General features: G+C 71.3%; 1 protein-coding gene across 1 annotated transcript; it reads left to right on the top strand.

Moving 5' to 3' along the window:
• Positions 1-10: 10 nt before the first annotated feature.
• PARP10 (poly (ADP-ribose) polymerase family, member 10) lies at positions 11-5,136 on the top strand. The gene is made up of 10 exons (XM_010566817.1): positions 11-170; positions 660-905; positions 1,361-1,588; positions 1,760-2,304; positions 2,483-2,695; positions 2,833-2,962; positions 3,100-4,020; positions 4,158-4,291; positions 4,383-4,557; positions 4,673-5,136. The coding sequence occupies exons 1-10, from the start codon at positions 11-13 to the stop codon at positions 4,975-4,977; spliced, it is 3,057 nt and encodes a 1,018-aa protein (XP_010565119.1). The 3' UTR covers positions 4,978-5,136.
• Positions 5,137-12,317: the final 7,181 nt, after the last annotated feature.

Here is a 12,317-nt window from a genome sequence, read left to right as displayed (position 1 = left end):
CCCGGGCAGGATGGCGGAGGGGGTGCTGGAGGTGGGGGGTGTCCCCCCCGGCACGGAGGAGGAGTTGGTGGTCCTCTACTTCGAGAGCCGGCGGCGCTCGGGGGGGGGGCCCGTCCAGAGCTGCCAGCGCCTCGGCCCCCTCCTCTTCCTCACCTTCGAGAACCCCCAGGGTGAGCGCGGGGCGAGGGCGCGGCTGCTGCTGGGAGCACTGGGATGGGGTGGGGGGCATCGCGGTCCCAGCCAGGAGCACTGGGATGGAGTGCAGGAGGTCACTCCCAGCCCCACCGAGAGCAGTGGGATGGGGTGTGGGGGGTCCCAGTCCCAGCTGGGAGCACTGGGATGGGAAATAGGGGGTCCCTGTCCCAACGGGGAGCACTGGGATGGGTTGTTGGGGGGTCCCTGTCCCAGCTGGGAGCACTGGGATAGGGATCAGGGGGCCTCCAGTCCCAGCTGGGAGCACTGGGATGGGTAAGGCGGGCATTCCCACTGGGAGCACTGGGTTGCAGTATGGGGGGGTGGCACCCCCAGCCCCACTTGGAGCACTGGTGAGCGGTGCTGTGCCCCCCAGGGAGTCCCAATGGGGGGCAGGGTGCCGGGTGGTCTCAGGTGCTACAATCCCCCTCCCCACCCCGGTGACACCCATCCATCCCCCCGCACAGATGCCCAGAACGTCCTGGCCCACAGCAGCCACCGGCTGGGGGGGGCCGAGCTGGTGGTGCGCCCTGCCACCCCCTGGGACCCCACCCGCCTGCTGCTGCGGGACCTCGACCCCCGGACCCCCCCTGAGCTGCTGGAGCTGCGCCTGGAGACCCTACTGGGACGCCCCCCCGACACCTTCAGCCTGCGCCGGGGCCCCGCGCCCGGCTGGGCGCTGCTGCACCTGCGGGACCCCATCACCCCCCAAGGTGGGTGCAGGGGGGGAGCAATCCCCAGGGGCGGGGGGCAACACGCTCCCCTCGCTACGGTGCAGCACTGGTGCCGGGAATGCCGGGGCGGCATTTTGGGGTGCGGGGTCTGCTGCGCCGCTCTGTGGCCAGGACCACGGCAGCGGTGTTTTGGGGTGACCGGCTCAGCAGAGGGCTGGTGCTGCCAAGTGCCACGGCACCTTATCCCCGCAGCGGGTGACCGGCGGTGCCAGTGAGCCAGGGCCGGTCAGTGGTGGGGTCCTGCCGGTGAGTGAATTGCAGTGGAAGTGCTCCTGGCGATTGTCTCCTGCCAGACCCGGGGGTGACAAACGGTGTCGTTGGCATGGTCGGGCGGCTGAAGGGGCTTCCAGCCCCTGGCTGCTGCCTGGGCCGTGGGGGAGCTGCCGCCGTGTCCCCAGGGCCCCCCGGCATCACCGCCACCCCTGTCCTGGCAGAGTTTGCGGCTGCGGAGCAGCGGGCGCAGGGGCTGGAGGGGGCCGCGCTGGCCCTGCTGCGGCTGCCACGCCCCACCAGCGTGCTGGTGCGGGCAGAGGCGCCGGGGCTGAGCGATGACTTGCTGGAGCTCTACTTCGAGAACCGGCGCAGCGGGGGTGGCAGCGTGCAGGCGGTGCGGCTGCTGCCGGGCGGCCGGGCGGCCATCGTCACCTTCCAGGAGCCGGCAGGTGAGCAGGGGCGAATGGGACCTCCCCGCCGGCGCTGACCCGGCCGGCTGCCGGTGCCGAGCTTTGGCCACCCTGCTCCGTCCTGCCTGCGCCGTGACTGTGGCGAGGGCAGGGCCAGGTGCCAGGGGGGGCTGCGCTTGGCTGCCGGCTGCCCGTCCTCTCCTCCCACAGTGGCGGAGCGGGTGCTGCAGAGACCCCACCGGCTGCAGGACACGATGCTGGTCCTCACCCCCCATTACCCCTTCCTGGAATCGCTGGAGGGGGATGCGGACCCCTTGCGGGACACGGCCACGGCCCCCCCACCAGACATGGTCCCCTCACAGGACACAGCCCCCCTGCCAGACACAGACCCCCTATGGGACACAGCCCTGGCCCCCACACCAGACACAGCCCCCCCACCAGACACGGGCCCCCCGGCTCCTGCCAGCCGAAACACATGCCCGGAGGCGGCCGAGCCGCAGGTGTTGAGCCGTGTGCCAGGAGAGCTGTCGGCTGCCTTCCCTGGCGGGCATGAGGACACGGAGGGTGACGAGGACGCGGTCGGCCAGGGGCAGCACCAGGAGCAGGTGTTGGCGGGGTCGGCGCAGGATGAGGCGCTGGTGCCGGCAGAGCCAGGAGCGCTGCGTTACCTGCAGCGGCACTACCAGGACCTGCTGGCCAGCATCCCCGAGGTCTCCCTGCTGCCGCTGGAGGGGGAGGATGTCGCCGGCTTTCGGGTAAGCTGCGGGCAGAGGTGCGGGCAGGGGTCTGTGCCTGCGGCTCCCACCTCCCCTTCCTCGCCACAACGGGCCGGCAGTGGGTCTGCGGCTCCCCGCGGCGCCCAGGGGCGAGGGCTGCTGGTGCCGCGGTGCCAACGCGGCAGGCAGGCCCTGACTGCCCAGCCCTCGCCGGCAGGTGAGCGGGGAAACGGGCCGGTGCCGGGCAGCGGCCGATTTCCTGCAGAGCCTGCTGGGCACCGTGGGCTCGCAGCTGGTGACGCTGCGGTTCCCCGGTGTCGCCCGCTTCCTGCGGGACACGGGTGGGCAGAGCATCCTCCAGCAGCTGGAGAGCCGCTTCCAGTGCATTATCGACCTGGACGGCGTCCACTGGAGCCCCCCGGACCCCCAGGTATGGCCAGTGCCCACCCTGACTGGGGAGGGCGGCGGGTCTAGCGCCGGAGCCGGCAGGAGGCGGGTGCCGTCGTGCCGGTCCCTGCCATGCAGGTGCGGTACTGGTGATGGCATCCTGCCCCTCTGTCCCTGCAGCCAGAGCTGGAGGAGCTGCTCCCCCCAAGCTGCTGCCAGGACCCCCTGCCCGAGGCACTGCACTCCCGGCACTGGGACCTGCCTGATGATGCCGACGGTGCCGATGCAGATGGCCTTCGCTCCAACATAGGTGAGGGGTGGCGTGGGGCGAGGGGGCCGCTCCGGCACCCGCTCTCCTGGCGCCGCGGTGGGAGGGGGCCGCGGATGCCGGTTCCTTCCCCACACCATGGTCGGGACTCGTGGTTGACACCTCGCTCCTCCCTGCAGAGGAGATCAAGGAGCTGCTGGCGGCACTGCACCCCAGCGAGGCCGCCGGTGATGAGGAGCCTGCGCCGCAGCCTGGCGACATCCTTGGTGGGGAGCAGGACCCCGACGCCGAGTCCCCCGAGGCGGCCGACGGGGAGGGCACCAGGGAGATGCCCTTGGGCAGGCTGGAGGAGGAGGAGGCGCAGATGATGCTGGCCATCCAGCGCTCCATGGACAGCACGCGGCGCGAGGAGGAGGAGCTGGCGCGTGCCACCGCGCTCTCCCTCCACTCCTACTGCCAGGAGCAGCGGGCAGCACCCGGCGCACGGGAGGAAGAGCAAGATGCTGGCCTCCTGGCTGCGCTGGAGGCCTCCCTGGAGGAGGCTCTGCCGGCGGCGGATGCGGTGCAGGTGACGCTGTTCTCGTCCTTCGAGCAGGACGTGGCCGCGGTGCCGCGGGAGCTGGAGCAGGCGCTGGAGGGGCGGCTGCGGGCAGAGGAGGTGGAGAGCGAGTGCCTGCGGGCGCTGCCGGCCGCCTGCCGCCGCTGCCTGACCTTCCTGCAGCGCAAGCACGCTGTGCGCCTCTGCCTGCGCGACGGCACTGCCACACTGAGCGGCTTCGCTGAGTACACTGCCGCCGCCGCCCATGACCTCACCCTCCTGCTGCAGCGTTTGCCGCAGCCGGAGCGCGGTCCCCCTGCTGCCACCACCGCCTGCTGGGTGCGTTGGGACCCCTCCGGCACCGCTGTCCCCTACGCCCCTGAGGCTGCCGCGCTGCTGGAGCGGGCCTGGCTGCGCCGGGCGCGCCGGCTGGACCTGCTGCTGGACGGACGGCCCTTCACCGTCGACTTTGAGCGGATGGAGGAGTACGACATCAGCAACGCCTCTGCCGTGGCCGTCTCCCGCAGCCAGCCCCCGACGGAGAGCGCCCGCCGCCTGCTAAGTACGTGCCGCTGCCCCCAGCATTGCTGTGCCGTGCGAGCGGGATGGTGCCACGGGGCCAGTCTTGCCCCGCCGCGGGGTCCCCTGCCTGGGGGGGTGCTGTGCCGTGCCGGCGTTCACTGGGGCTGCATCCAGCAGGGCTGGAGGCACTGGGGCTGGAGGAGGAGGTGAGGCTGATGCCGCTGGCCGAGGACTCGGAGGAGTTCCACGACACCGTGTGCCATTTCTACGAGACGCTGGAGGAGCTGCACAACAAGATCAGCGTCGTCAAGGTGGGTGCTGGTGGCACTGGGGGGGGACACAGGACCCCGGCTGGGGGTGTCCCCGCGGCAGAGCCCCGGACGCTGCGGTGCTGCCCAGCAGGTGGAGAAGCTGATCCACCCGCTGCTGTACAAGCAGTACCAGCTGAAGAAGGCCAGCATGGAGAAGGCCTGCGCCAGCGGCACGGTGGAGCGGATCCTCTTCCACGGCACCACCGAGACCTCCAGCCGCGAGATCTGCTTGCACGGCTTCAACCGCAGCTTCTGCGGCAAGAACGGTGAGCGCCGGTGTGGGAGTGGGGTGCCGATCCGGGCATGGTGCCGCTGCCACGTGCCCCCCCTGCTGCCCCAGTGCCATGGGCTGATGTCCCCCCCCCTCCACTGGCCCTGCAGCTGCTCTCTACGGGCTTGGCGTGTACTTCGCGGTGGACGCGGCAGTCTCGGTGCAGGAGCAGTACTCACCGCGCAGCGCCGACGGCAGCAAGTACGTCTTCGTGGCCAAGGTGCTGACTGGGGACTATGCAGTGGGAGGGCAGGGGCTGCGGGCCCCCCCGCTGCGGGAGGGGGCCGGGGCCCCCCTGCGCTACGACAGCGTGGTGGACAACCCCCTGCAGCCCGCCATCTTCGTCATCTTCAACGACACCCAGGCTTACCCCCAGTACCTCATCACTTGCCGCCGCCACGGGGCCCCTCCCTGAGCCCCCTGGCATCCACCATCCTGGTGTACTGGCTCTGCCAACGGGGGCTCGGGGCTGGGGGTGTCCCTGCCCTGCTCCAGGGCATTGAAGTTTGGGGGGGTCCTCACCCGGATAGGGCCCCCCGTCGGCCCCCCTTTCCAGCCCCTGGGAAGGGGGGTGTGGGAGGATTTGGGGGTCACCAGTGCAGTAAGAGCAAAACTGGGAATAAAGTTGGAGCCTTTCCCTGTGTCCACGAGGTTTTGGGGGGCTGTAGGTGGGGGGCTGTGGGGCTATGGGGCTATGCTTTGGGGGTCCTGGAGCTGCCCCAGGGGGCAGGGCCGCGAGCTGGGGACCCGCCTGCAGCCACGGTGGTCCCCAGGGCATGGTCCCCCATCCTGGGACCGGGCCCCCCCCCCATCCTAGGGACACTGTCCCCTTTGGGGTCATCCTGCCTGTCTGGGGGTCAGGGTCTCCCCCAGGTTTGTCCCCCCCTGTCCTGGTGATGGGGTCCCGTTCGGGCCTGTCCCCCGCATCCCAGGGACCAGCCCCCCTCCCGGCAGCCCCGGTGCAGGTGAGAGCATGGGATGCAGGACACAGTGCTGGGAGCACTCACCGTCTGCCCGCCCCGATCCTGGGGGGCCAAGAGCGGAGCTGGGGGCTTGGCCATTCCCCCTGCCTCTGCCCGGGCCAGGGCCCGTGGGGTCCGTCCCCCCCCAGAGCCCCCAGTGCCAGGAGGGGAGGTGTTCCCTGGACCACGGTGGGCGCAGGGCGGGTGGGCATGGGGGATGGATGTGGGTGGAAAGGATGGGAGAGGACAGGGGCACATGGCCAGGATTCATGGGGTGCCAGGGACACCCAGTGCTGGCTGGGGCTGGGGGTCATGGGACTCCAGGCTGGTGCTGGTGCCGGTGGCACTTGAGGGTAGCTGTGGCTCTGCCACGAGCACTACCGGCCACCCCAGCTTGGCCCCAGCCCCGCTGGCAGCAACGGCATTTCTGCTTCGCCCCATGGCTGGGTCCCGGTTGGGGGGAGGACGTGGTCCCAGGCTGGCACCAGTGCTGGGAACCCTCTGTGCCCACCGTGGCACAGTGCCCCGCCAGCTCCAGGGTTGCCAGCACCAAGGGTATCCGTGCCTGGCCTGGTGTGACGGACAAGCTTACGGCATCGCCCGCCTGTGCCAGCGCTGTCCCCCACGCTGGCATCGCCCACCCCATGCTGGCAGGCGGGTGGGCAGCGTGGGGCCGGGGGCTGCTGGTGGGAGCGGCTGCAGGGCCATGGCGTGCTCTGGCCGGGGTTCAACGCTGTGGTGCTGCCGGTCTGGTCGGCTTGGGATTGGGCTGTTCCCATGGCCTTTCCCACAAACCCTGCGCTGGGGCTGCTGGGGCGTGGGGACGGAGCTGGGGTGCAGGCAGAGCTGAGGGCAGGTGGGGGGGCAGGCTGTGCCGGGCATGCTCTGTGCCCCCCCCCAGGCTCGCTTTGCCAGGCAGCGGATTTGCGGAGGCCCCTGAGCCCCGGTGCTGGGAACATCCAGACCCTGGGGCTACATCCGGCCCCGCTCCTGCTCCCCCTTCCCATGGGGCGTCGAGGGGCCGGGAGCCGCCGGCAGATCGGGAGCGGCAGCGTGGCCCTGCCAGGCCTGCGGTTTGGCACCGCCACAGTGTCAGCAAGCAGAGAACGCTCCGGAGCATTCCTTCCTCTGCCTGCTGTTAACCCTGCCCGTGCTGCAGCCTGCCTGCCTGCACCCTGCCTGCGATGCTGCCTGCCTGCGCTGCACCCTGCTCTGCACCTGCCTGCAGTGCACCCTGCCTGTGCTGCAATCTGCCTGCACTGCACCCTGCCTGTGGTGCACCCTGCCTGTGCTGCGATCTGCCTGCACCACATCCTGCCTGCACCGCACCCTGCCTGTGCTGCAACCTGCCTGCACCGCATCCTGCCTGTACTGTACCTGCCTGCAGCGCACCCTGCCTGTGCTGCAATCTGCCTGCCCCGTATGCTGCCCGCAGTGCACCCTGCCCGCAGTGCACCCTGCCCGCGCTGCCCTCGCTGCCTGCCCCAGCCCCAGCCGCAGACAGGGGGCTGGTGGGCATCATGGGGGTGCAGGAGGGCTGCTCCGCTCCCCGAGAGGGTTAAGGCCCTGCAGGCAGCTGCCTGCTGCTGCCGTCCTGGCCCGGGCCCAGGCCGGTTGGGGCAGGCAGCGGGATCCGCAGGCAGGGATGAGTCAGGCAGGGGAAGCGCAGGGGCCGTGGGAGCTGCTGGGGCTGGGACAGGGCTGGGGGGGCCGGGGGGGCAGGGGGTACGGCCTGCGGGCAGCTGGCCTGCCTGGGGACATGTCCGCCAGCCGGGCAGGGACGGGGGGGCACCCCATGGCATGGCCCCCTGCTGATGGGGGAGCCCACTGGGCATGAGGGATGTGGGGGACACAGGAGATGCAGGGGACATGGGGACGCAGGGGACACGGGGGACATGGGGGACACAGGATGTGGGGGACACAGGGGATGCAGGGGACATGGGGACGCAGGGGACACGGGATGTGGAGGACAGAAGATACAGGGGATGCAGGGGACACGGGGGATGCAGGGGACATGGGGACACAGGAGATGCGGGGGACAGGGCTGTGCAGTGGAGCTGCCTGCTGCACAGGGGGCACAGGGGACATGGGGGACGCAGGGGACAAGGAGGATGAAGGGAATGAGGGGACCAGGGTGATGTGGTGTGGCTGCCTGCTGGACATGGGGTGGGGGGAATATGGGGGATGCAGGGGGTTGGGGGGGACCCAGGTGATCCCAGGAACATGGGGGATGTGTGAGACGCAGCGGACATGGGGACACGGGGACAGAGCCGTGGGGCAGAGCTGCTGCCAGAGGGGTTCGGGCAGGCAGGAGAGGTGGCTTGGCCGGGGACAGCCCTGTCCCCCCCCGGCCAGCACTCTCTCCCACTGCTGCTGGGCTGGATCCTGGTGTCATGCCTGCTCTGCCATGTCCAGCTCCTTCCCTGGCCAGGAGCCCGGTGGGACCAGGATGCGGGGGCTGGGGGGGGCTGTTCCCGTCCCCAGAAGGGGAGCGGGGCTGGGAGCATCCTGAGCCCAGCGGGGTGAGTCAGCGGGAGGGGCTGCACATCTGGAGTTCATTGTTCCACAGCTGGACTGGGGCATGGGGCGAGGGGGTAACGGGGCCAGCCTGGCATGTAGGCCCCCCCAGCACAGCCCGGTTGCAGAGTGTCCCTGCCAGGTGGGGGGCGGCCGGTGACCCCCCGTGGCTGCAGGTGCCGGGGGTCCTGCCCACGGTGCTGCCTCGCCACCCGACCCACTGCCTGCTGCCGTCCCTGTGGGTTCCCCCGCAGCCCCCCAGGTAGGTGTCAGGGGATGCCGCCACATGTCAAGGGGCAGCTCGGGGCGGGACGGTCCCCATGGCGTCCCCCGTGTCCCCTGCTGGACCCCCTCCTGTGCCGCAGAGACCCCGCAACACGGCTGAACGGTGTGGGGCAGCCATGGATCGTCCCCGGGTGCCAGAGCCCAGCGGAGCAGCCGGGGGGTGACCAGCCCCTGGTGCCGGGTTCCCCCAACCCACAGGGCGACGGCAGGTCCCCCCCATGGTGCAGCTCACCATCCCCGTGGGCAAACGGCAGGCAGGCGGCAGGCAGTGGGGGGCACAGCCGCTCCCGCGGCATTTCCACTTGCCGAGGGCACCCACTGAGAGGCACCGGGGCACACGTGGGCACAAGCCGGCACGGTGCCATGGGGTCCCAGCAGCACACATGCCCGTTTGGGGAGCACATGGCAGCGTGTGCCGAGTGCCGCACCCCCAGCTCCGACACCGGCTCCGTGGGCTCAGGGTGAGTGTCCAGTGCAGGGCTGGCATGCGGCACGGCGCCGACGTGTGCCAGCCCCAGCGTGACGTGATGCTGCGCCCGGGGACGGCGCGGGGCGGCGAGCGTCGGGATCCCCAGCGGGGGCAACGTGCCAGGCCCCGGCACACGTCTCAGCGCTGAGCCGCTCAGTCTGCTCCCCTGGGGAAGCTGCCGGGAAGCGCGAAGCCGCCGGCAGACGCGGAGGTAAGAACCGAGAGGGATGTGCCGGCAGCTCCCCACGCCAGAGTACAGAGGGGGTGCACCGGCCTTGCCGGAGGGTCCTGGCCGCACGCCCACCCCTCTGCGGGGCTGGGGGCAGCCCTGTGGGTGCCACGCCAGCCGCTGGCCTTGAACAAGGAGAGTTCCGCGCTGCCGGTGCCGAGTGCCGGACCTTTGTCCCCTGGCCCCAAGGGGCCCGTGGGGCTGAGCGCGGCACTGAAAGGGGCCCTTTGTCCGGGCTCCTGGCGAGGGGAGTCGCTCGCTGCTCCCGTGCCGGGACCGGCACATGATCGCGGCGAGGGCGGCTGTGCCAAGCACAGAGTCCTGCCTGTCTGCCGGAGCGACTGGCAGCCCTGGGCAGCGGCGCTGCCTTCCCGGTAATGCGGGCAGCGAGACCGGGCGAGGGGAGGCTAAGGCTGCCTGCCCCATCGGGGCACGCACTGGCTGCAGGCAGGCTGCAGGCAGGCACCCAGCTGTGGGCAGGCTGCAGGCAGGCACCCGGCCACGGGCAGGCACCCAGCTGTGGGCAGGCACCCAGCTGCGGGCAGGCTGCAGGCAGGCTGCGTGTGGGGGGTGCCGTGGGGTGTGGGCCCCCGTGCTGGGGGGCTCACCGGGCAGCGTGTTTGCCTTGCAGAGGGGCCGGAGGAGGGGCCCGAAGCCGAGGCCAGCAGGGGTTGGAAGCCAGCGCGCACCGGCGGCACGCACCGCGGTAGGGACCCCGGGGCGCGCGCAGAGCTGGGAGGGGGACCCCGCCGTGAGCCACCCTGCTCCTGGTGCTGCCGGCTGCCGTGTTGCACTGCCCCAGTCTGGGGTCCCCGGGGGTCCCAGTACCCCACGGGGCCATCGTTGGTGCCGGCTGCGCTGGGGTCTGCAGTGTTACTCTGGCATGTGTCGGCCCCAATGCGGCGGTGCTGTGGGGCTGGGGTGGGTGCTGTGCTGCGGCTGGGCAGCTGGATGTGGCTGGGAGGCGCTGGGAGGCACCGGGAGGCACCGAGAGGCACGAGGCCAACGTGCCGGTGTGATGGCACAGCAGGGAGAGCATCCACAGCCCAGCCTCCCCTGGCACCGAGGGACAGAGCTCGGCTACCCGTGGGGGTGGATGCCGTGGGGCGGCTGGCAGGCGTGGGCACAGTGCCGCGGGGCGCACGGGGGTGTGAGGCATTGTGCCGGCAGCGGGGCTGGTTGGGGCATGGCACCCGGCTGGACAAGACCCGGCACAGGAACAGGGCCGACCGGAGACCCCAGGGACCCTCCGGCACCCCCAGCGCCCTGCCAGCCCTGCCGCCTGCCGGCATTGCCACGCCGCAGGGTGGGTGCTGAGCCCCTGAGCAGTCCTAGTGCGCGGGTATGTCTGTGTTCGGCAGGTGTGCACGCGTGCCTGTGTGCACACAGGTGTGTTGGTATGCGCGTGCGCACCGGTATTTGTGTCCCCGTGTGCCGACGTGCACCGTGCGTGCGTGCAGCCGGGCAGGTGTGGGCACATGCATATTCATGTGTGTCCATGCCCTCGTATGCCTGCTTTTGCATGTGTGCACACACGCAGCGGGGGGGGTTGCACGCACGCATTCGGGCGGATACGTGCGTGTGCTCTCGTGTACATGCATTCCCGTACATGTATGTGCACAGGGTAGGTGGGCATGCCGGTGGGCACGCGGGTGGGCACGCATGTGCAGGTTGGTGGGTGCGTGTGCCTGTACTCCCAGGCAGAGCCATTCACCGGTGCGGGCACAGGCACGTACCTTCAGGAGAGCGTGCATACCCGTGCGCATGGGCATCCACACCCGCGGGTGCCTCCGTCCCACGGCACCGGTGCCGCAGAGCTGCCAGGCACCGTGGCGGCTGCCAACCTGCGGGGCTGAGGCCGGCAGCCAGCACCGTCGCCGGTTCCCGGCACCGTCTCTGGTTCCCGGCAGGCGTACCGACTGCCAAGGGGCTTGCCAGCTCCCAGGGGCTCACCGGCTGCCAGGGGCTGGCCGGCCCCTCCTGCAGCGCCGGCGGCTGGAGCCAAGCTCCATCCCCGCTGCCGGAGCCGCTCTGGCCTGCCCAGCCCTGCTGGCGGTTGCAGCTGGAGGAGAGGCAGCGGAGGAGAAGCAGGCAGGCAGGCAGGGTGTGGGCAGCTGGGCCGGGGCCCGTGCCGGTGAGTGGGTGCAGAGGCCGTGCGGTGGGCGAGCCGGAGGATCCTGGCGTCATCCCTCTGCCGCGGCGGCTCACGTGGTCTCTGGATGCGGCAGCCAGCAGCAGCCTGTGCTACTGCTGAGGCCGGCAGCTGGCAAACGTGCTGCCTGCACACCTGCCTGGGCCGCGGCACCCTCCTGCCGCACTGGAGTCCTGCCTGCGGCGTGCCCGCGGCTAGGCTGGGCAGGGCTGGGGCAGCCAGGACTGGGGGGGGGATGGAGCTGGTACCCCCGCTGCACCCATGCCCTGGGCTGGCGTCGCCATCCGGCATCGCTGTCCGTGGGTCCCTCGGGCTGGTGGGGCCTCCCCGCGGTGCCACCCGCTGGGCAGGGTGTCCCCAGCCTCCCGGTGACGCTCAGCGGAGCAGCGCTGGTGCCGTGGTGGCGTAAACAAGCTGGGAGCTGAGGGCGGCTGCGCCGGGCCAGGAGGAACTGGGTCATGTGAAGGGTGGCTGATGCCGCACCACGCTGCGCCGGCCACCGTGGCACTGGAAGCGGGCGCGGGCACCCAGGTGCGGCGGGTAGGGCACGTTGCCTGACCTGGCGGCAATCGCGGTGCGTGGGTAACGGGGCGCTGGCAGGTGGAGGGGCTGCAGGGGGCAGGGGGGTGCAGAGGGTGCCGGTGGTGCCCGGGCTTGCAGAGGGTGGCACCGGTGCCGCAGTAACGGGCACGAGGCTCAGCATATCCCCGGCACCGGCGAGGCCAGGACCTCCTGCCGCCAGTGGCCCTGGCACGAGGTGGCTCCCGGGTGTCCGGTGTGGCCCAGGGCCCCTGTCATGAGGCCGCTGCTGCGCTCTGCCCGTGCCCTGCAGCTCCCGGTGACGCCCATGCCTGGCACTGAGCGGCGGCACTTGGCCACACCGGGGGGTCTTGGCCAGGGCGTGCGGGTGGGTGCTGCCCAGGCAGGAAAGGGGCCACGTGCTGCCCCTGCCTGCCCCTGCCTGCCCCTGCCAGGTCTGGCCGGTGAGGGCAGGCGGGGCTGGTGTGGGTGCCCACCACGGGGTGGGGGTGGGAAAGGGGGGGAATGGGGGTGCAGTGGTCAGCATTAACCCTTCCCACGCTGGGTGCAGTCGGTGCAGGGGGTGCAGCGCTCGTGGTTAACCCTTCCCACGCTGCCTGCA

This window comes from Haliaeetus leucocephalus, unplaced genomic scaffold (assembly GCF_000737465.1).
Source record: "Haliaeetus leucocephalus isolate CR32 unplaced genomic scaffold, Haliaeetus_leucocephalus-4.0 Scaffold218, whole genome shotgun sequence".
In the NCBI taxonomy this organism is placed as follows: Eukaryota; Metazoa; Chordata; class Aves; order Accipitriformes; family Accipitridae; genus Haliaeetus; species Haliaeetus leucocephalus.
The sequence above is the reverse complement of the archived record's forward strand: the minus strand, read 5'-3'. Positions and strand labels throughout refer to the sequence as shown.

Excerpts from the sequence above, each read along its gene's own strand:
- PARP10 (XM_010566817.1), top strand. The coding sequence starts at position 11 with ATGGCGGAGGGGGTGCTGGAGGTGGGGGGTGTCCCCCCCGGCACGGAG. Across the intron at positions 1,589-1,759 it reads CACCTTCCAGGAGCCGGCAG|TGGCGGAGCGGGTGCTGCAG; the intron begins GTGAGCAGGGGC and ends CTCCTCCCACAG. Across the intron at positions 2,696-2,832 it reads GGAGCCCCCCGGACCCCCAG|CCAGAGCTGGAGGAGCTGCT; the intron begins GTATGGCCAGTG and ends CTGTCCCTGCAG.